The 18,496-nt window shown below is 49.6% G+C and overlaps 5 protein-coding genes across 5 annotated transcripts; 3 read left to right on the top strand and 2 right to left on the bottom strand.

The window, feature by feature from the left end:
• Positions 1 to 1,496: 1,496 nt before the first annotated feature.
• On the bottom strand, positions 1,497 to 3,349 carry HO133_009538 (uncharacterized protein; the record flags this gene model as incomplete). Its single annotated transcript, XM_037300399.1, has 2 exons — positions 1,497 to 1,784; positions 1,844 to 3,349. The coding sequence occupies 2 exons, from the start codon at positions 3,347 to 3,349 to the stop codon at positions 1,497 to 1,499; spliced, it is 1,794 nt and encodes a 597-aa protein (XP_037154247.1).
• Positions 3,350 to 7,793: 4,444 nt separating this feature from the next.
• HO133_009537 (uncharacterized protein) lies at positions 7,794 to 8,847 on the top strand (the record flags this gene model as incomplete). The annotated part of the gene is made up of 4 exons (XM_037300398.1): positions 7,794 to 7,987; positions 8,054 to 8,291; positions 8,404 to 8,496; positions 8,650 to 8,847. The coding sequence occupies 4 exons, from the start codon at positions 7,794 to 7,796 to the stop codon at positions 8,845 to 8,847; spliced, it is 723 nt and encodes a 240-aa protein (XP_037154246.1).
• Positions 8,848 to 10,452: 1,605 nt separating this feature from the next.
• Positions 10,453 to 11,820, bottom strand: HO133_009536 (uncharacterized protein; the record flags this gene model as incomplete). Its single annotated transcript, XM_037300397.1, has 2 exons — positions 10,453 to 10,488; positions 10,510 to 11,820. The coding sequence occupies 2 exons, from the start codon at positions 11,818 to 11,820 to the stop codon at positions 10,453 to 10,455; spliced, it is 1,347 nt and encodes a 448-aa protein (XP_037154245.1).
• Positions 11,821 to 12,971: 1,151 nt separating this feature from the next.
• HO133_009535 (uncharacterized protein) lies at positions 12,972 to 13,667 on the top strand (the record flags this gene model as incomplete). Its single annotated transcript, XM_037300396.1, has 1 exon — positions 12,972 to 13,667. One exon carries the CDS (start codon positions 12,972 to 12,974, stop codon positions 13,665 to 13,667), a length of 696 nt encoding a protein of 231 aa, XP_037154244.1.
• A 1,021-nt stretch (positions 13,668 to 14,688) lies between these two features.
• On the top strand, positions 14,689 to 17,705 carry HO133_009534 (uncharacterized protein; the record flags this gene model as incomplete). The annotated part of the gene is made up of 7 exons (XM_037300395.1): positions 14,689 to 14,700; positions 14,751 to 14,859; positions 14,915 to 14,980; positions 15,030 to 15,221; positions 15,271 to 15,499; positions 15,558 to 15,695; positions 16,133 to 17,705. The coding sequence occupies 7 exons, from the start codon at positions 14,689 to 14,691 to the stop codon at positions 17,703 to 17,705; spliced, it is 2,319 nt and encodes a 772-aa protein (XP_037154243.1).
• Positions 17,706 to 18,496: the final 791 nt, after the last annotated feature.

The raw sequence follows: 18,496 nt of genomic DNA, 5'->3' as shown, positions 1-18,496 counted from the left end.
GTAGCATCGTCACATAGCCCAGTCTCGTGTACGTTACGCTTTGGAGTAGGAAGTTGATGGCGATGGATACTTCTTCTGTGTTGCGTCTCAATGGGGCGCAGGCAGGATCAGCTCCGAGTTGTCGATGATGGACTGCGCTTGTTCGGATGGGACGAAGTTTGGCTTGCTGGTCGTACGATGACATAGCCTAGCAATTTCCCTCAGTTCGGCAGCGAGGCCGAGTTGCCTAGTACGCTTCTATGGACTAAGAGGCAGCGTTGTCAACTTTGCTTCGAAATTCTAGACATCATCGACACAGTCTCGTACGGCCTTCTTCAGTCGAATTAGCACATCGAGACCTGCATCAACGATGTCTAATTGATGTCTCATTAGGAACTCTGCGACCTCCTGTTTATAAAGCCTCGTGCACAGCATCAAGCTGCGCCGTGAGTCGACGCATACTGTACGGAGCATGGTCCGCTGGCACACTCTGTAGCCCCCAGGGCGACGAGACACTGGCGGTAGCGGGTAGCTCGTCCGTGATGGATGCTCAAGTGGCTTGGAGGAGAGATGTAGGTAGGGATTCCGAGGCGGTGGTGACACCACGGCAGTGAGTCGCTGAGGCTCCTGTAGGTTAGCTTCGGAGCTTTGTATGCATCGTGCATATTGCGGGGATTTTGAGGACCCTCGCAGGGTTCTCGTATTTTAATGATTGAATTGAAATGCCCTGGTGCTCCATGTTCTTTTCTGCCTTTGATTCGAACGCCGAGTCCCCGTACTGAGGAGGGAGTCTTTCCGTTCTCAATGGTCCTTCACAATTTTCAGATCAATGCAATTGCCCGGCAAGTCATACTCGACCGCTTGGCTCTGGATGTCCCGGCCGGAAAGTTGATCGGAACGATATATTTCGTGGGACACAGAAGTATGTTGAGACCTGGGGCCCAATTTCGCTCAGACATAGCTGGGGAGGATAGAAAGGATAGATATGGCAAAATTTCCAGTTGAGAGTGCCGCAGGAAAGCCTTGTGGTCTTTGCGGCCTGATGGAACTATTCGATATGTACATCAAGTTACCATCTGAAGGCAACAGTCTTGGAAGGTGCGGTACGATGCCACTGTCCGCATGAGTGCGCTCGATCTCTCATCTCAGCCGCCAGCTTCGGCTCGAGACGATCCAAACCTGCGGGTCAGCAGCCTCAGCAATGACAGTGCGGCGTGGCCAATGATTGAAGTTCCAGCGATGGCCAAGTTTATCGCTATAATTGGGACGGCTGACCGCTCGCGGCGTGCAGAGCGTAGCTTCGTCCTTCGCCGCTGGCTTTCAATTTCTTGAAGTCGGCGAAGGGCATTGATACGAAGAAGCATCGGTGACAGGTGACAGGTCATCAGGGCGTGTAGCCTCCCTGGCCACCATCCCTTCCGCTGCTTCAGCGCGCTCCACAATTCAGCGACTACACACCGGGCTCAGTAAATTCCCTTTCGCTGACTCCACATTCGGCTCCACTCACGCGTCCCCTTTCAGCTTTTCCCTCGCCCCTTTCGATCCCAAGGGCATTCGCCCGTCCGATCTCTCTCCTCCCCATACAGCCTCGCGTACTCCAGCAGAATCCTGAACGTTGCGATTCTCATATCGACAACCCTCCATGCCTGGCCCACCCATTCCCTTCCGGCCTCTGCAATCTCTTTCGCGATTACCTGCCCCTCTGGCGTCTCTGCTAGAAATCTCAGTGTTTCGGGCAGCTCTTTCATACCCAAGGTGATAGGCACGTAGTGCACCCACGGTTCCAGGAAATCGTTGTGCCACTCCTAGATCATTATGTTAGCAAGACCAAGGCTAAGCGCACTTGTTGAGGATGAAGAATCACCTGAAACATAGTCATCTTGAACACCAAGCTCCTCGAGCTGAGCAAGCGCCGAAAGCGTTCTGTGAATGTGTGGCCATCAACGTCCATCAGGAATCGATTGGCGTAAGGCTCCGTGGCAGGTTCCTTTCCCTTCCAGACAACACCGTTCTCTGGATCTCTCATCTCCTCGCAAGTTTTTTCAGCGCACATATCTTGCAACGTGAACTTCACGTCTGCATATTTCGACAGGCTTCCCATGGTATCATTGTGCGCTTTCCAACGACCGGATTTCTCGTCCCGACGCATGAGGGCGACGGGCAGGCTTGGGTTATTCATATTCTTCACGAAGCGAACTCTCTGCATGTTTTTCCAGTTGCTATCTTGATAATAGCCATCGATGGATGTCCCGGCCCAGTAGAGATGGTTCTTTTTCTCCTCCCATGGCATGTCTTCGTCTGGATTGTATTCTTTGTAAGTGCCTTCACTGAGTCGTGAGTCGTAGTCCACGGCGGGTAGGAGCAGGTCTTGGAAGGAGGATGCTTTGGACTTTGTGAAAACAGGTACGAGGGAATTGGTCAGGACGAAACCATCAGGTGAAGTGAAAAAGCCGTGTAGCGAAGCGGCATCGGTCTCCTCGCAGATGTCTTTGGCGCGCGTAATGTTTTGAATGAAGAGAGGCCCGTCGGTATAATCGGCGCTCTTATCGGGCTCTGATGATTTACGTGAACGGCTTGCAGAGTCCAGAGGGCATGATTCGATCACACGGTCCCACGTCCTGTGTCTGCGGAGAAAATCGAAATAGACGACTTCAGGGTCATGCATTTCAGCTTGCTCCTTTGGCTTGCCAATCTCGTGTTTCTGTGGGGCTGGGCATCCTTCAAGACTTCTTTCCAGCTCGTCGCGGGGAACCACTACCTCGGGCTCATCATGCGAATTAAAAGCGATCTCCATATTAGGAAGGTGGTCCATATGATGCTCGATCCAATCCTTGAGAATCAGGCCATACCATGGACGATTCATGTTACCATTGTAAGTGAGTGAGACATTCTGGTCCTTGAGGTGAACTCCGATTATAGGCGTCTTCCCTACTGGGGGAGAAATCGCTTCCTGCACCCTGGCCCGGATCTCTTTACCAGATACGCTCCAAAAGGGCTCGAAAGCTGCCATGACCGTGTCATATTCATCAACGATTGGGACGTTGGCGTCGACGGCAGCTTTGTACCAGTGGTGGAATCCTGGCGGAGGTTCTCTACTGTATCTTCTCTTGTACTCGGTAACGGCCTGGTCTAAAGTCTTGGACTGCCTGTTGACCATGTTGACATGTTTCACCCTTGCATGTTCGACAAGCAGCTCGATTGGATGTTTTTTGCTGCCCGTAAGGCCGAGGAGTCCATTCTGTTTAGATGGTGCCGACCCCGCGGTTCCCAGTGGAGATAAAGCGCCTGAGTTCCGCACATGGTAGAAATATAGAATACTTATGAGACCGAAGAATATGAATAGCTTCGAGCACAGAGACATGGATGCCATACCGGGATAGTGGTAGAAGCAGACAAGGAGAGGAGAAGAATGAGAAAATCGCAAGGACAGAAGTCGTTGTTGAGGCACGAGAGGGCGGGAGATTATCGAATCATTTCATCGGCACGTCGGTCAACCCTGTAATTACTTGTAGGAGATGCCGCGTGTTTCCCGTGTCTCCCGCAGACTAGTCGTGCTTGGCAAACGACAGTCCAATAGTACGAGACTTCCCACGTGTTTCACGTTGCCTTCTCACATTGCGACACTCAGGGGTTGAGGCTATGAGTTCTGGTAACTGTATCTATACAGTATTCGTATGCAGGACGGCTTATTGGCGGTTATTTTACTTGGTAATAGTACCACACTACTCAGAGATTCAGGCTACGTCATATTTCTTACACAGTTCTATTCAATCAACGGTAGTAGAATAGTTTCTAATAAATTAACGAGTAGGTACACGCATCATATAAAGTACGTTACCAAGTAAAACCCGAGATCTTAATGGGATACTGCCACACCTTAGAAATAATCTTACTACCAAGTCAAATACTCGAAAGTACTACTTGTATACAGAGAAGATCATCAACGCGCTTAGATATCTGACTTCAAACATAATCGATTCAGATAATTTTCTCGCGGGGGTAACCTCGGGCTCACAGCTCGGCAGGGGTGAAAAAAAGTTCGGCAGGGGTGAGTAGATGCTAAGTATATGCACCTCACCGGGGTGAAAAGGATACACTCAGCATATGCTAATACCTCATCGGGGGTGAAAAAAAAAAATTCAGTCTAGTGATTTTTATATATATGAGATAATCGTTACACATAGGATATGCGGAGCTGATGCTTAGTATATGCAGATTTATTTAATAATTTATCTATTATAACTATTAATAGTAGAGAATTACTTCTTTTAGTAGTTAGAAATTTAGAAGTCAATAGCATATGCCTAGTATATGCCTTGTTCCCCCTAAAGTGCCGATATCATTTTAGACTCGGCCCGAGTTCATCCGAGGTGAAACGGATACGTTCAGCATATGCTATGAGTTCATCCGGGGTGAAGCGAGCATATGCCGAAGCTTCACCCCTGCCGAACTTTTTTTCACCCCTGCCGAGCTGTAACCCGGGTAACCTCTGCGATACTTAGCCTACAGAGTGTGAAGACTAAGGGGTTAGGGGGCTGTCGTTTAACCCTATTTAGCGATTTCGAAATGGATAAGATTGCTTGGCAAAAAAAATCGCGCCCCCCCTCCGGCTTTACCACCAAAAATCCAAAAAAATCCAAAAAGAAATCTTGTTTTTCTTATCTAAAATTATGAATATTAATTGTAAAAAAGTCTTTTCTATATAAAATCTAGTTTCTTTAACAAGTTCTATTAGTTTTTTTTTGTCAATTTTTTTTAAATTGAATTTTTATCTTTATTAAGTAAAGTGACGAAGTGAATATACTCTTCTATACAAAATCAAGATTATCAAAAATATTCTCTTTAAATTAATCTGAAAAAAAAAGTAATAGAATTAATAAATCAGTATAACTTTAATATAAATAAGATTAATGAATAATAAAAATTCATGAATCTAGATAAGAAAAATATAGCTTTTCCTGAAATTTTTTGGATTTTTGGTGGCAAAGCCGGAGGGGGGGCGCGATTTTTTTTGCCAAGCAATCTTATCCATTTCGAAATCGCTAAATCGGATCTAGGGCTTCACGCTAATCGAAAAATTACCGTTGACAAATTGTAGAAACGTTTCTAGAGATTTCATCGTAACTTCGAAAGACTATCACCGTCGACAGGCGGAGGGCTTTTAACGTTTATCTTGAGGAGCCGTAAAGGAACCGTATATTCACCCTTAGAAAAAGCCACCGTCACTCGCTACGGTATAAACCAGAGCATTACCTTAACACTTTATAAGTTTGAACGGGCCAAATTCTCAAGGCAATCATCAGGCGTACATGAGGCAGAAACTGTCAGGTACACGGAGGCGGCGCTGAGAGTTCGGCTGAGAGTTCGAGGCCGCCGTCACGGGCCACACTGGTGCATTCGCCCCTTATTAACTGATCAATGCAAATCTCCACTACGCTGAGAATTGAGGCGTAACAAAGGGGATCTTGCAGATCCAACTCTTTGCGGACGTTGATTTTTCTGGTTGGGCTTTGATGTTACCTACTGCAAAGGGAAGGAACGATCCATGGCAATACCTATACGACGGAAGGTACGGCGACAATCGATTCGAGTAGGAAGAAAACAGTCTACAGCCCACATGGCCATTGGAGTCTGGAAAGGGAAATTGGCGCAAAATCTCCTGGTGCCTCGGTCCGGTCAAAGATGCTGCCCACTGCATCAGTGGATAGGTGTTCCATGTTTCTTCCACGATCATGTGGTCTTCCTCAAGACTGCTCTATCCACGAAAACGATTTTCAGTGGAGCATGCTCTGGCGGCGGTCCGTTTGCACTGGGACAAATGATGTGGCAACCACGAATGCGCAGAGAAGCCTGTCAAACGTCATAAAGAGGCACCGCAAACATTCTCTGAGAAGCAGACCGGGTCATACCATGCTGTGCCCCCAAAAGACCTGGAAGTGTGTGAGAGGACCCCGGGTAAACCCCGGTGTTTTTCTTGATTTTCTGCTCGGTAGCCAGTCAAAGATCAGGAACGAGCAACGGGCTGACCCACTAAACCACATGCGATGGTCCATGTCCGCACGACACTTGCTGGGCCCCAATCCGCTCCGAGGATACACTGTCTCATTACGTGTTTTAGTCGAGAATTGGCAAGGCTGTTGACTGTATTGGGGCAGGGTTACCTTCAGCCTCCACGTTTGCCTTGATGGTTTGAAGTCTAGGCCCGGGAGATTTCCGAAATGAGCTAACGTAGGACGACTTACCCTTCAGTATTGCCATGATCTATCGTACATCGGGCGTCCGATTCCATGGGAGACAAATTGTGGCAGTCCCAGTCTCTCCAAAAAGAGTGGTAGGTCAGCGCCTTTGACCTACACTTGGTTTTAGGAATCTCATACGTGTACACCCTTTTTCAAGATATGTACAACCCTTAGATCGGGTTAGTGTCGACGATATTGGCTCAGCAACTCTGATCTGGATCGAAGAAAGTCTTTCACATCCTTGACTATTGATGCAGTCGGATCCGTTCCTACAGAATTGCCTCAAACCACAGCAATTTTGACCTGCATCGAAGAAAATACCTCACACCCTGAACCATCCAAGCAGTCGAGTCCATTTCATTATCTAAGTTATTGGATCCATTTTCTGTAAGATCAATTCAAAGCACACATCAAAAAATGTGCATCACACCTTTGCATATGTCTGGGGTCTGATGGCCCTGAGGAGTTCCTCGCCAAGCGAACAAAAAAGCAAGTGTCACATTACAATCGAGGCAATGCGTAGTACTACTCTAGATAGGAATGGAGGGATCTTCATCTAATCAAGTGCATACTTGAATTATGCCCTTCCCAGTGCGCATAACTACTTGGCTGCCTGTTACTCTGATAACCGCGGACACTGACCCGACTCGAGGGAGTGTATAGGTATCAAAAAGGGATACACACGTGTGAGATCCCTGATTCTATCAGCGCCACATCGAATTACGGCTTTCATCTGCCCGGGCTCGTGGGCCGCGTTACTGCCTCAGGCAACAGTACTGAAAACCCTATGGCGGATCTCTATCATCCTGCAACAGAGTTTCTTTTTCTACCCTTCGAAGATGTATCTTGTGCATGAATGAATTTACGCTATCACCACCAAAGAAAGCGAACACAGCGGGTCCGAAAGGCAGTATTGAGGCTTGATACCTCGGTCACTGGTCTCGTATAGAACGTTACATCTTACACGGGCCCGAATCCGAGCTGAGCACCAAATTTTCACCTTTTAGGAGACATCTCGGGTCTTACGGCAACTCCCTGTTCGGACACGAACGTCATCTTTAGCAGGCATCTTGCGAGCGTGCCGCAATGTTTCATGGCACGTTCGAAGGATATGCCAATTGGATTGGATGCCTAAGTTGTTGGTGGAGTTTACACGTCGCTGCTTCTCCTCTTTTTCCAATTAGACTACACGTGCAGAGAACAAGCTCTTCGGAGAGGTCCTGCAGATCGCCAATCAGAATGGCTACCATTTCGTTAATGAAACTCCACGGGACCCTCCTCCACAATTACTTGACAGGGACCAGGCATACACAGAGTCGTGTTCGTTGCGCACGGTCGGTCTAACCTAAACATTCCTGGATAGCAAGCGGCCTAAAGGAACGAGCTGAGCTGTTTTGTGGAAATTGGGGCCTCAGATTTGTTATATAAAGCCTCTACAATGCCGCAATATCTTTCCTATCTCCTCCATCATCAAGACCTCCATTCGAACCTCTCTCTCATAGTTACAGCGGCTCTTAAACCCTATTTATTGCAACCCTTCCATCACTCACTGATAGTGCATCATATTCAACCACCATGCATTTCAACCTTGAGATCGTGGGACTCGTCCTCGCCTTCACCATCCCAGCCATCGCCGAACCTATCATCTACACTAGCGGAATCACAGGCAGTGCTCAACCCCGCATCACCCCCGCGCCCCTGGTCAACGATGCCCCCGCACCCCAAGTTGCAGGACCGTTGACCATCAGCGTCACCAATTCCTTCGGAAGGTAAGCCATAACCGCCTCTCTCAACCTGAGCGTCCTATCAGAACACACACGCTAACCAAAACCCAGCGGCCTCTACGCCTCCTTCGGCCACAACGCCGGCTCCCCAACCGCAATCAGCTACCCCGGCAACGGCGCCATTGGCGACTCTTTCGAAGCCGTCTATCCCGCCAACTGGGCCGGTCGCATCGCCATCGGCAAAGACAATGATCCCGACTACATCAACCGTGGCAGCTTGATCGAAGCGAGCTACGACAACGGTGCGCCATTCGTCGATATCAGCTATGTCCAGGGCTTCAGTATTCCCGTAAGCTCCACTCCCTTGTCCCTCCCTCTCCCTTCGTTCTTTCTCCCCCCACCAAATCCACCTCCCCAATAACTCTCCAATCCACCGCGTCTTTATTAACCAATCATCCCAGATCGTCTGCTCCTGCGGCGATCCCGGCACGGGCGTCGTAACCGGCTGCAACATCCCCCTCTACCACGACGACGGCCCCCCCTGCCCCTCCCAGGTACGTATATTTCGGAGCCGACCCCTCTTCCCATCTGGTATTGGAAATCGAGTCGCACGAAACGTTCCCGGAGCAGGGAAAACCTTTCACACTCCCCAGACTTCCATTTCCCACCTCGGATGGGCAAATGCTGACTCCCGGATCCGCGTACAGGGCCCCAGCGCCATCTGCTTCAACCCCTCGAGCAACAGCCCCCAGGCCACCCCCGGACCCGCGCCGCCCTTCTTCGCCCCCTGCGCCGGCGCCGCGTTCACCTATCCCAACGACTTCGGCGCCGGCGCCGGCTGCGGGACTAATTTGATCAGTTGCTGCATCGGGAGTACGTGCCCTGCTGACCCGAAGCAGCCTTAGTTGGCGCACTGGAGGTATGGGCTCGAGACGGATGGGGAAGGGGCGAGGGGGTCGGTTGGACTTCGATGCGGGGGTGCCAAGGAGGAATGGGGTTCCGGCCGGGGTATTTGGTCTTTTTGAGGCGGATGCCGGTGAGGAGGGATGTGGGGGTTTTTTTGGGGTGGTCTGTAAGATAGAAAGTCACCACGTTCGTTCCCGTCATCATTCTTCGTGGGTCCCGCTTGTCTGCTCTGTGTTGGGTCGGAAGGCTGAGATATGACCCCCGAATGCATCTGGTTTTCTATGTGCCACAAGCCCAAATCGGGTGACAAATCTCCAGAGCGACTTTTGCATTTATATCAGATCCATACCCACTTACATGAAATTTTTCCTTATATCCTACCTATCATATATACTCCATCTGACCATATAGTAGTCATATATTATATCAGATCCATACCCACCTACATGAATTTCCTTCCTTATATCCTACCTATCATATATACCCCATCTGACCACACAGTAGTCGCACAGCCTCTAGTCCTAATCATGCCAAATATAGCCTATAAACCCTTTCTTACCCTCGATAGGATCCCTCGCCGACACTTTGGCTAGAACTAGCTAAACGGGCGGATTTCATCCGTGACGAAGTGGGAAGTTGCAACGCATCCTTGCAGTCACCAGTGACCCTGACATTTCTACCCAGCCGTCGACAACCAGCCGGGGAACTCTGTAACGGTCCGCCGGCTTTGTCAGGTGCGTGACTATCGAGTGATGAGGTTGCGGCTGAGCGGATCCGGTAGGCCTCGTGGAGATGTTATTTGGAAGCGGCGAGCCGTCTGTATACTCGTTCATAGCAGCGGATGGCTGTTTGATCGATCTCGTCTCTTTCAGAGCTAGAACGTTCTTTGGTGCCGCCGTCCCACGCCTGTGTCTAGCTATTGATGTTGGACCGATAGGTGCATGCTGTATAGGCAGGGTAATGCGTGGTGCTGGGCTGGGGTGAGGATACCAGATGCCTGTTCAGGCCTGCTAGCGCTGGCGTTGAGAGGGTTCGGTTATTTGGACACGTGACTAGTTATGACTATGGTGTGTACGATTTACTAGGAGCAGATGAGGAGTGGAGATTTCGTGATTCAAGTCATAGTCATGGGTTAGGTCTGACTGGAGATGGATACGGAGTGAACGGGCTTTTATTCAGGGATATTCAAAAAGCTTGATTGTATTCCTAAGGAGCGTACGTGTTTTGTCAACATCAACTCAGAACCCTTACATACCCCCCCACCTCAGGTTTTCTAGTCGCCGCGTGCTCGCACGTTGAAAGGTCTTGAAACATAACATTCCATGACTGCGTCATGGTAGATAAAATGTCCCTGGAGCTCAGGCAAGGATGTCATTAGATTGCCTTGTGTAGAGACATGCATGCGAAGGACTCAGTAGCTGTCGCCTGGTAGCTGAGGTCGGTGGCGACTAGTGCTGATGCGAGCAGGCCTCTTGCAGCGGCCACCGCATGTTTGTCTTTTTTCACAGAATGTCGTCCCCGAGCACTCTCACGCCTACACAGAAGATGAAGGCCGAATCGCGCGAAGGGACTGAGTCAAGAGTGTCGATAATTAATTCGAGTCCCTAGTTCAGATTAACGAATTTGCTAAAAGGTGGTTCCTGCTGTTGGAAATAGCTTACGTTGCGGTCGATAATCGCTTTTAATCGCTTTTCGAAAGGTATCCTCTCATCGTCTGACAGCAGAAACTCTGAGATACGCTTTGTGCGCTCAGCGTGGGGCAGGCGCCCGTCTTGCTCATTTCTGTGCCGCCAGGCCCCAAGGGTCTGGAGGTTTTGCCTAACCCGCTGTGTCTCGGCATCTGGCCCTCGGAGTGCGAGTCTGACTTCCATTGCGTCAAGCTCCGCATTAGCTCCTTCGTGGGAGGGAACTACATCCAGTGCTCGGAAGAAACTGAACGCAGCAGCATTCTCGGCCCCGCCTGCGACCATCGACTGTCCATAGTAGAAGTGGGCCTCACTAACATATGGACGACTCGGCTGATAGAGCGATGTGTGAGGATCGGAACCTAGGAGAAGGTTCATGATTTCGCGGGCTGATTGAAAATCTTCGCAAGCCAAGCAGCAGCGAGCATGCTTCAAAGCAAAATTCGTGAACTTTAGAAGTGTCGGGACCAGGCTGGAGTGAGGATTCAAGTCCCGATTGCCCAAGTTGTTGTAAACAAAGTCTATGTACGCCATACCATCCTGGCAGGCCTTCATGGCTGGGATGTATCTTCCGTGAGCGATGTGTTCAGTGATACCGGCCTCGTACTTAGTGGTCCGCTCTAGCGTCTCTTTGCCGGTGGATGCCTCCGCCATCATGACCTTGTTGATTGCTTTTTGTGTAGCTTCAGCGTCCAGTCCCTTCGCAACAACGTTGCCATATCCGCAGACTTCTTCTAGGCAATCCATGATCTGATTTAGGGTATCGGCTTTCACTTCGACGAAACTCAGAATGATTTCCAGACTCGATGTGTTTTTGGCCGCAGTTAGTATTTGGCAGACCTTGGTCAAGCCATCCAGCGAGACTAGGAATCTTCTTGGGTCCCCTCCGGCCCTGCCTCGCACTTGAGCGCCCGTCTCGCAAATTTCCACTTCTAGACATGGCTTTTGGCTAAAGCTCTTTTCAGCAAGAGGTACAATAGGATAACGTTGGAAATCATTCTCTAGATGCCAGCCGTCCAGATGTGTCTGAAAGGGGGCCTTAACGTGCAACAGGATCCAGTCATTCTCTCGGTAAAGCACCCACAAAGCTTCTTGGTAAAGCTTCTTGTTGACAAGTAGGATGGCGGGCTCGAGATCGTAAGCCTTCCGTTTCATTTTCACAATGGGACTCGGAATGAGCAGGTGGCGGTAGATGACATGGCGTAGTTCTGGAGGTAGGCTTAGGAAGTTGCGGGGGTTGGAACGTCGCTGGGCTTCTCCAGACATTGTACCTATGGGACGATTCATTGTTGTTATGACACCCTTTCCTATTATATTTATCATTGAATAGAGTCTACTATACCAAGGACCTTGGTCCATCCTTGTGGACGTAGAATAGTATGTTACTGTGTCCAGCTCAGCAAGTGATCATAAACCTTCTGTCGAAGACTGAAGGCTTACGATTAATCGGCAGTATTCGGAAATAAGATTGAGGGGTATGGTATCACAATGATAGTGGGCTGGCTAGAAGTGAGGTGTCAGATGAAAGACTATCTATGGTGTGAAGCCCACGGATGTAAGTAGTGCCAAGCCACGCTAGGCCTGATTGGGGCGCATGCGTGGAAGGTAGGCTGGAAGGTAGGCTGGAACCGTGACATGAGGTGATGAGGAGGGTTTTCGTAGCTGAGGGAAAAAAATCGTGGAACTAAGCATGATATTCTCATAAAATGAAGACTTCGGCCTGAGACTTGAAGTCGTTTGATTTGCGATATTCCGACCGCCGTTAGTAAATGTGCGTGCATCAAGGTGGAGCGTCACAGAAATGGCAAGGAAATCTTGATAGGGCTGGAAGTTTCACTACACCTACCCGGCCCCGAGGGTTTAGATAAGCAAGCTCCGCACAGCCACCAATGCAAGGCTGACTGAGATATGGAAATCTGAGGTAATCAGCGATCTAAAGATCACCTTTTCAACTGGCATGAGCAAGGAAGACTACTGGATAAATTATTTACCCTACCTCTGCCCATTGATGGGATCTAAATTCCATTAAAAAGTGTCTTTGGCCTGCCTTTTCAATACTTCTAGAGCATTAACAAAGCCGACAACACTTTCCTACTACTATTACCCCGTTGCTTGATCTTCGATCACCTGAGCTTTCCTTTTTTTTCGCACTGTGAGCTTAAGAATATTCTGGCCAGCTCTCGCATTACCGGTAGCAACCAGTCAGCGCCGTGTTCTCTTTATAATTATACTGAACGACGTTCACATGGCATACTCTGGCTAGCACTTGGATCTGTGGCATCCGCGAGTGGGAAAGATCTTTACTTGCAAGCATATCAACGTTTTGCCTGTTGATAAAACCCAGGCCATCCCGCGAAGTTCTGCTTTGACAGGCCATCTATTCTGTGTTCCTGCAACACTCTAGGCATCGCCCCTTTTAGCTTTCGAGTCAAAGCGCCATGTCTCCACCGACCATCTCCACCATCCCAGAAGAGCTCCGCCAAGAAATCATCAGCTACCTCAACTACGACGACGCCTGGTCCCTGAAAAAAACATCCACCCTCTTCTATCGCGTCGTCGAAATTCCAACCATCAAAAGTTTCCTAGCTTACCCATACGGGCCGTCGTTAGGCATGCTCGAGGAATGGCAAATCATACCGCAAGGCTATGAAACGTGCTTCTACTGCAACCGCCTCCTGCAGAAGGAACATTTCAGCCGCTTCCAGCGCCATCTAACGGCAGCCAGACACCACACGCTCTGCTTCAACTATGCCACCTGGAACCCAGCGCAACACTACTGTCTCGACTGCGGCGTCAGACATCACCACTACCCAGGCGGCAAGAGAATCTACGTCGGTTTCGGAGATCCCGGATACAAAGACGAAGCCGTCATGCCTTGCGAACATTGCGGTACCCTGGTCGACTACGAGCCATGGGATTTCAGATTCTGTCCCGAGTGCAATGGACTCCTTGGCGCCGACGAACTTAGGTCCCGATGGATTCACAACACATCCTCATCGGACTCGCATCTGGAAACGGAGGTTGCAGGTCATGAGAACCAGTCTGAAGAAGTCACGGAGCCTGAGAGCAAGGCTCATGAGGATGCTGAACCGGGGTCTTTGTTGGCTTTGATAGGCGAGCGTCTGCTCTTCTAAATTTGCCGGAAACGAGCATTGAGAGCGTCAGAGAAGAAGGGGAGGTAAGGGAAGGGGAAGGGGACACTGTGTATGACAATATCCGAAACAGGACGTTGATCAGGGATAATACGTCTCTGACGCAGAAACGGTTGACTGTACTGCAATTCGACTGAGTTCATCAAGTGAGCTACATAGCTTGTGGTGGTTTCAGCGTCAAGTTGGTGCATTGGTCTCACGTATGACGAAATTCAAGTAAATATTTTAATGTGACCAAGAGAGGCACATCCAGCGTGGGCGTACAGCACCCCTCAGTGTGATATCTGCTCAGCAGTGTCGTCTTGTTCTCTCTCGAAAATGTCTTTATGACGTATTCAGACTCAGCCTCTGATGCCTGGCCCAAGTCCATGAAGATTGTGTGTGGAAAATGGGTACTCTTGCCGAGTTCAAATTCTCCAGAGAGATGGCTTCAGGCCGTTAGATATGGAATTTTTATATAGACGCTGCTTCATGCAAAGATAAAGACCATGTTATCAAGTGCAATGCATGAGATTATGGAATCCACAAAAGGCGCAATATTTACATCATGTCAATCGGGCTCGCCACCTAGCTAGCAGACAATGAACGGAGAGAAGGCAGGGGAAAGGAAGAGAAGAATGGAGAGAAATTGATTCGATAATCTTGATGTAGGTCTGATGCAGAATTCTTGGACCTGCATGTAATGTGCGCTAGTCCCGATACAATATAGCTTTGTCAGCCCTGTAAGGCGAGAAGGGCAGTACCGTTCTCGATACTCTTCAGTAAAAGGAGTAGTCCACAAGGCGCGATGACCAGTCAGACTGTGTGCAGCATGTTATATAGAGATTAAACCTTACGATCTTCTGTGCGTGTGGGACAACAGCGAGAGTTGTCAGCAGCTTCGCTGACGTGCTGAAGTCTTGGAGGGACATGTCGTCATCGTCCGTCTTTCTTTCTTTCTTTCTTTCCTTTCCCCTCCAATATCCGGCATCTACAGAACGCGTACGGATAAGACCCATCAACCATGGCACTCAGAGTATGAATCAGTATCTACCATCTCCGCGACGAGCTAACAATGATCACCAGACTCTCAATGCCAAAAATGCCGGAGCATTGGACAAAGACCTCATGAGCATCGGAGCCTTCTCCCTTGATCAATTGATGGAATTGGCCGGCCTCTCGGTCTCTCAAGCAGGTTCGTAGACAATTTGGTCTCTGAGACTGGCGATTCTGAAAAAGTCTGCGCTTAGTCTACCGAGTTCATCCACCAAGCAATGGAAGGAAGATCTTAGTGGCATGTGGACCCGGCAACAACGGTATAGGATATAGCTGTCAAGTCTCTTTTATCTCAGCTTATAGATACAGGTGGCGATGGCCTCGTTGCCGCTCGTCATCTTTGGCACTACGGATATCAACCGACCATCTTCTATCCCAAGCAAAGCAAGAGCGACCTCTACGAGCGTCTGGCTACTCAGCTGAAGAATCTGGACGTGCCATTTACCGAAGATTTTAATGGCTCCTTGAAGACTACAGATCATGTAGTAGACGCCATCTTCGGTATTGCCAGTAAAGCTCCAAGACCCGTCTCGAAACTCACGTTCTCCAGGATTTAGTTTCTCGGGCGAGGTGCGAGACCCTTTCAAGGATCCGATCATTGCTATGGAGACCACCAAAGTCCCTGTACTATCTGTCGACGCACCATCGTCATGGAGTATCGAAGATGGTCCGCCCGCATCAGGCCCAGGTGCCAAATTCCATCCAGCAACTTTAATCAGTCTGACTGCACCAAAGCCGCTTGTTAAGCATTTCACGGGCACGCACTTCGTTGGTGGAAGGTAATTTCCTCACTCATTATATTACCAAGGTTCTTCGTATCATAGGCTTATCGGACAGGTTCATACCGCAGTCCGTCGCAGAGAAGTATGATCTAGATATTCCAGATTACCAGGGTGTGGATCAAATCGCCGAGATTGGCGGTACCGGTACGGAGGCCAAGAAAGAAAAGGTCGTGGGGCTTGCGGAACGGCAAGGGTAGGTGATCAAAAAACAACATCAATTCGAGGAAGAATGCTCAGCTCAGTCATCACTGAATGCACTCTCACATTCTGATATGTATGTAGACACCACTTGTGAGGAGAAGAAGAGTAAAGAAAGTTCTTATAACTCCATCACTCTATTTTGTACTGTCTTTCTGAAAGCCAATTGTCGATGAGCACCTTCCTATCGCGAGCTAGCGCAAGTGTCCGATAGCGGAACCTTTGTCGTCAGACCGCGACTTCCATTCAGACATTATCTTTTTGGCCCATGGCATAGGTATCGTATATCGTATGAATACTTTATGGTGCTGTCGATTGCTACTACGCACTACAGTAACGAAAAGTACTTCAAATGCATCCTACAAATGCCGCTTTGACAGTTTTGGCATGGTTCGCTCTCGTCATCGACATCACGTTTGCTCAAATCGATAGCTACGACGTACGAGAGTCTACAATCGAAGCAGTCCACAATGCCCTCTACAGCGATCTTACGTCCTGCCGCAGCCTTGTCGAGTCGTTCATCGCCCGCATTGAAGCATACAACCCCACCATAAATGCCATCATCACACTGAACCCAAATGCATTATCAATCGCGGACGAGAAGGATTATGCTCTGGCCGCCGGAAATGCAACCGGGGCTCTGTTCTGCATCCCAGTGCTAGTGAAGGACAATTATGATACTTCGGACATGAATACAACAGGCGGATGTTTGGACCTCGCAAATTCCCAACCAACAGTCGACGCAGCCGTTGTTACTGCCCTGAAAAACGCTGGCGCCATCATCCTAGGTAAAACGAACCTCCACGAACTAGCTTTGGAAGGCTTGACTGTTTCATCGCTCGGCGGTCAGACGGTCAATCCCTATGATCACACCCGGACCCCAGGTGGCAGCTCCGGAGGCACAGGCGCGGCGGTTGCAGCATCTTTTGCCGTTTTCGGCACTGGGACAGACACAGTCAACTCGCTGCGCAGTCCCGCAAGTGCAAATAGTTTGTTCAGTGTTCGACCTACTAGGGGTTTGATATCTCGCGCGGGTATCATTCCCATCTCTTTCACTCAAGATGCCATTGGACCAATTGCTCGGATTGTTGATGATCTCGCTGTTGCTCTCACGGTCATGGCAAGCGTTGGCTACGATCCTGACGACAATGCTACAGCCTTGATACCGTTCAGCTCAGTTGGTCAAGACTACTCTGCTGCGCTCTACGGCGGCTCTCTCAAAGGCATGCGTTTTGGCCTGGTCGAAGGCTTCTTCAACCGCACAGCTAGCAACGAAACAACACCGGTCAATCAAGTTTTCAATGGCGTAAATGCTACACTTACCAACGCTGGTGCGACCGTCGTCACTATTACGTCGAATATTTTCAACTCCACTGCCATTAGCAACGCCTTTGATACCCAGAGATTCGAGTACCGTCAAGAGATGGATACGTACCTATCACGGGCTTCCCTCCAGGGTACACATCCATCAACATTAGCCGAATTGTACTCCAGTGGCAAATACCTCGTGATACCAAGTCAATATTCCTACGTCGACACTTCTCTCGTGTCATCGACCGACAACATTACTTACGCAGGCATCAAACTTGGGATCCAAAATCTCACAGTCGCCCTCGAGAATACGTTCAAGGCCCACTCGCTCGACGCTCTAATCTACCCCGAGCAAGCCAACCTCGTCGTCAAAATCGGATCGCCTTCTCAATCCGGCCGCAACGGCATCCTAGCCGCGGTCACCGGCTTTCCAGTCGTGACCGTTCCGGCCGGCTTCTCGCCAAGTACCGCGGATGCGCCGGTAGGGATCCCGATCGGTATGGAGATCTTGGGCATGCCGTGGACGGAGGCGAGGCTGTTGAACACGGCGAAATTGATCGCAGAGGTGAAGAGAGTGAGGCGGATGCCGAAAGGTACGGAAGCCGCCGTCGAGAGCGTGCGGTTGGGAGAAGTGCCGAAGATCGTGCCAGATACGAGGGATATACCTAGGGCTTATCCGGTGGGGATCCTGTAGGCTAGGCACTGTCTCTAATTATACTTCTGATGAATTGTGAAACTTGGCATGCGAATTTATCACGAAGTTCGATGTTAACAAGGGTCGACGTCGAAGGGAAACAATGATATGATCCGTCCCATGAGGGCCCAAGACAACGGTGCCCAAAATCCCATGCTCCCGCTCCGCTGAGCGAGCTCCAAAACTACCGCCCGAAGTAAGATTTTGGCGCCGTGGAGGCCAAATGTGGACAAGCGTGAGACTCGCGTATGCAAACACTCAGAGCGTAGTATGTACAGCCCACCAAACTTCATCCATAGCAGGATGAGACGGACTTGTGAAGAAATGACATCCCTGTCCTTCTCGATTAGCTTCGCCCCAGGTCTTCCAGGGCGCAAAGTGGATGAGCGCTCGTCGCCACTCTGCATACATGACATCGCTCAGATTCAAAATCGTCGTGTTTGATACGTCTCGGGGAATTCGAGGTACAGTTGATCGCTGAAACCTTTATCCACTCCCCAGGCTGTGACATGCAGGGGCGGGCCGGGATTGGAAGAGGGGGCTTAGGGGCGCAACGGAACGGCGCGGACGTATCACAACAACTTTCGAAGGGCAAGGATTACAGAATATTTTTCTGTTACAAAGTCTTGGCTCTGCACATGAAGAGTAATCGTGACACTGGATATCTTGTTGTGGAAGCAGCCGTTGTGGAACTACACTGAATTGCAACGAGCGTATTTTTGATGTTCGGTCGGAACCCCTGAGTTTTACCTTAGCCTTGGAGCGTACTGTGTCTGGATGACTGTCATAGA

Source organism: Letharia lupina, assembly GCF_014066315.1.
Source record: "Letharia lupina isolate WasteWater1 chromosome Unknown contig_7, whole genome shotgun sequence".
NCBI lineage: Eukaryota > Fungi > Ascomycota > Lecanoromycetes > Lecanorales > Parmeliaceae > Letharia > Letharia lupina.
The sequence above is the reverse complement of the archived record's forward strand: the minus strand, read 5'-3'. Positions and strand labels throughout refer to the sequence as shown.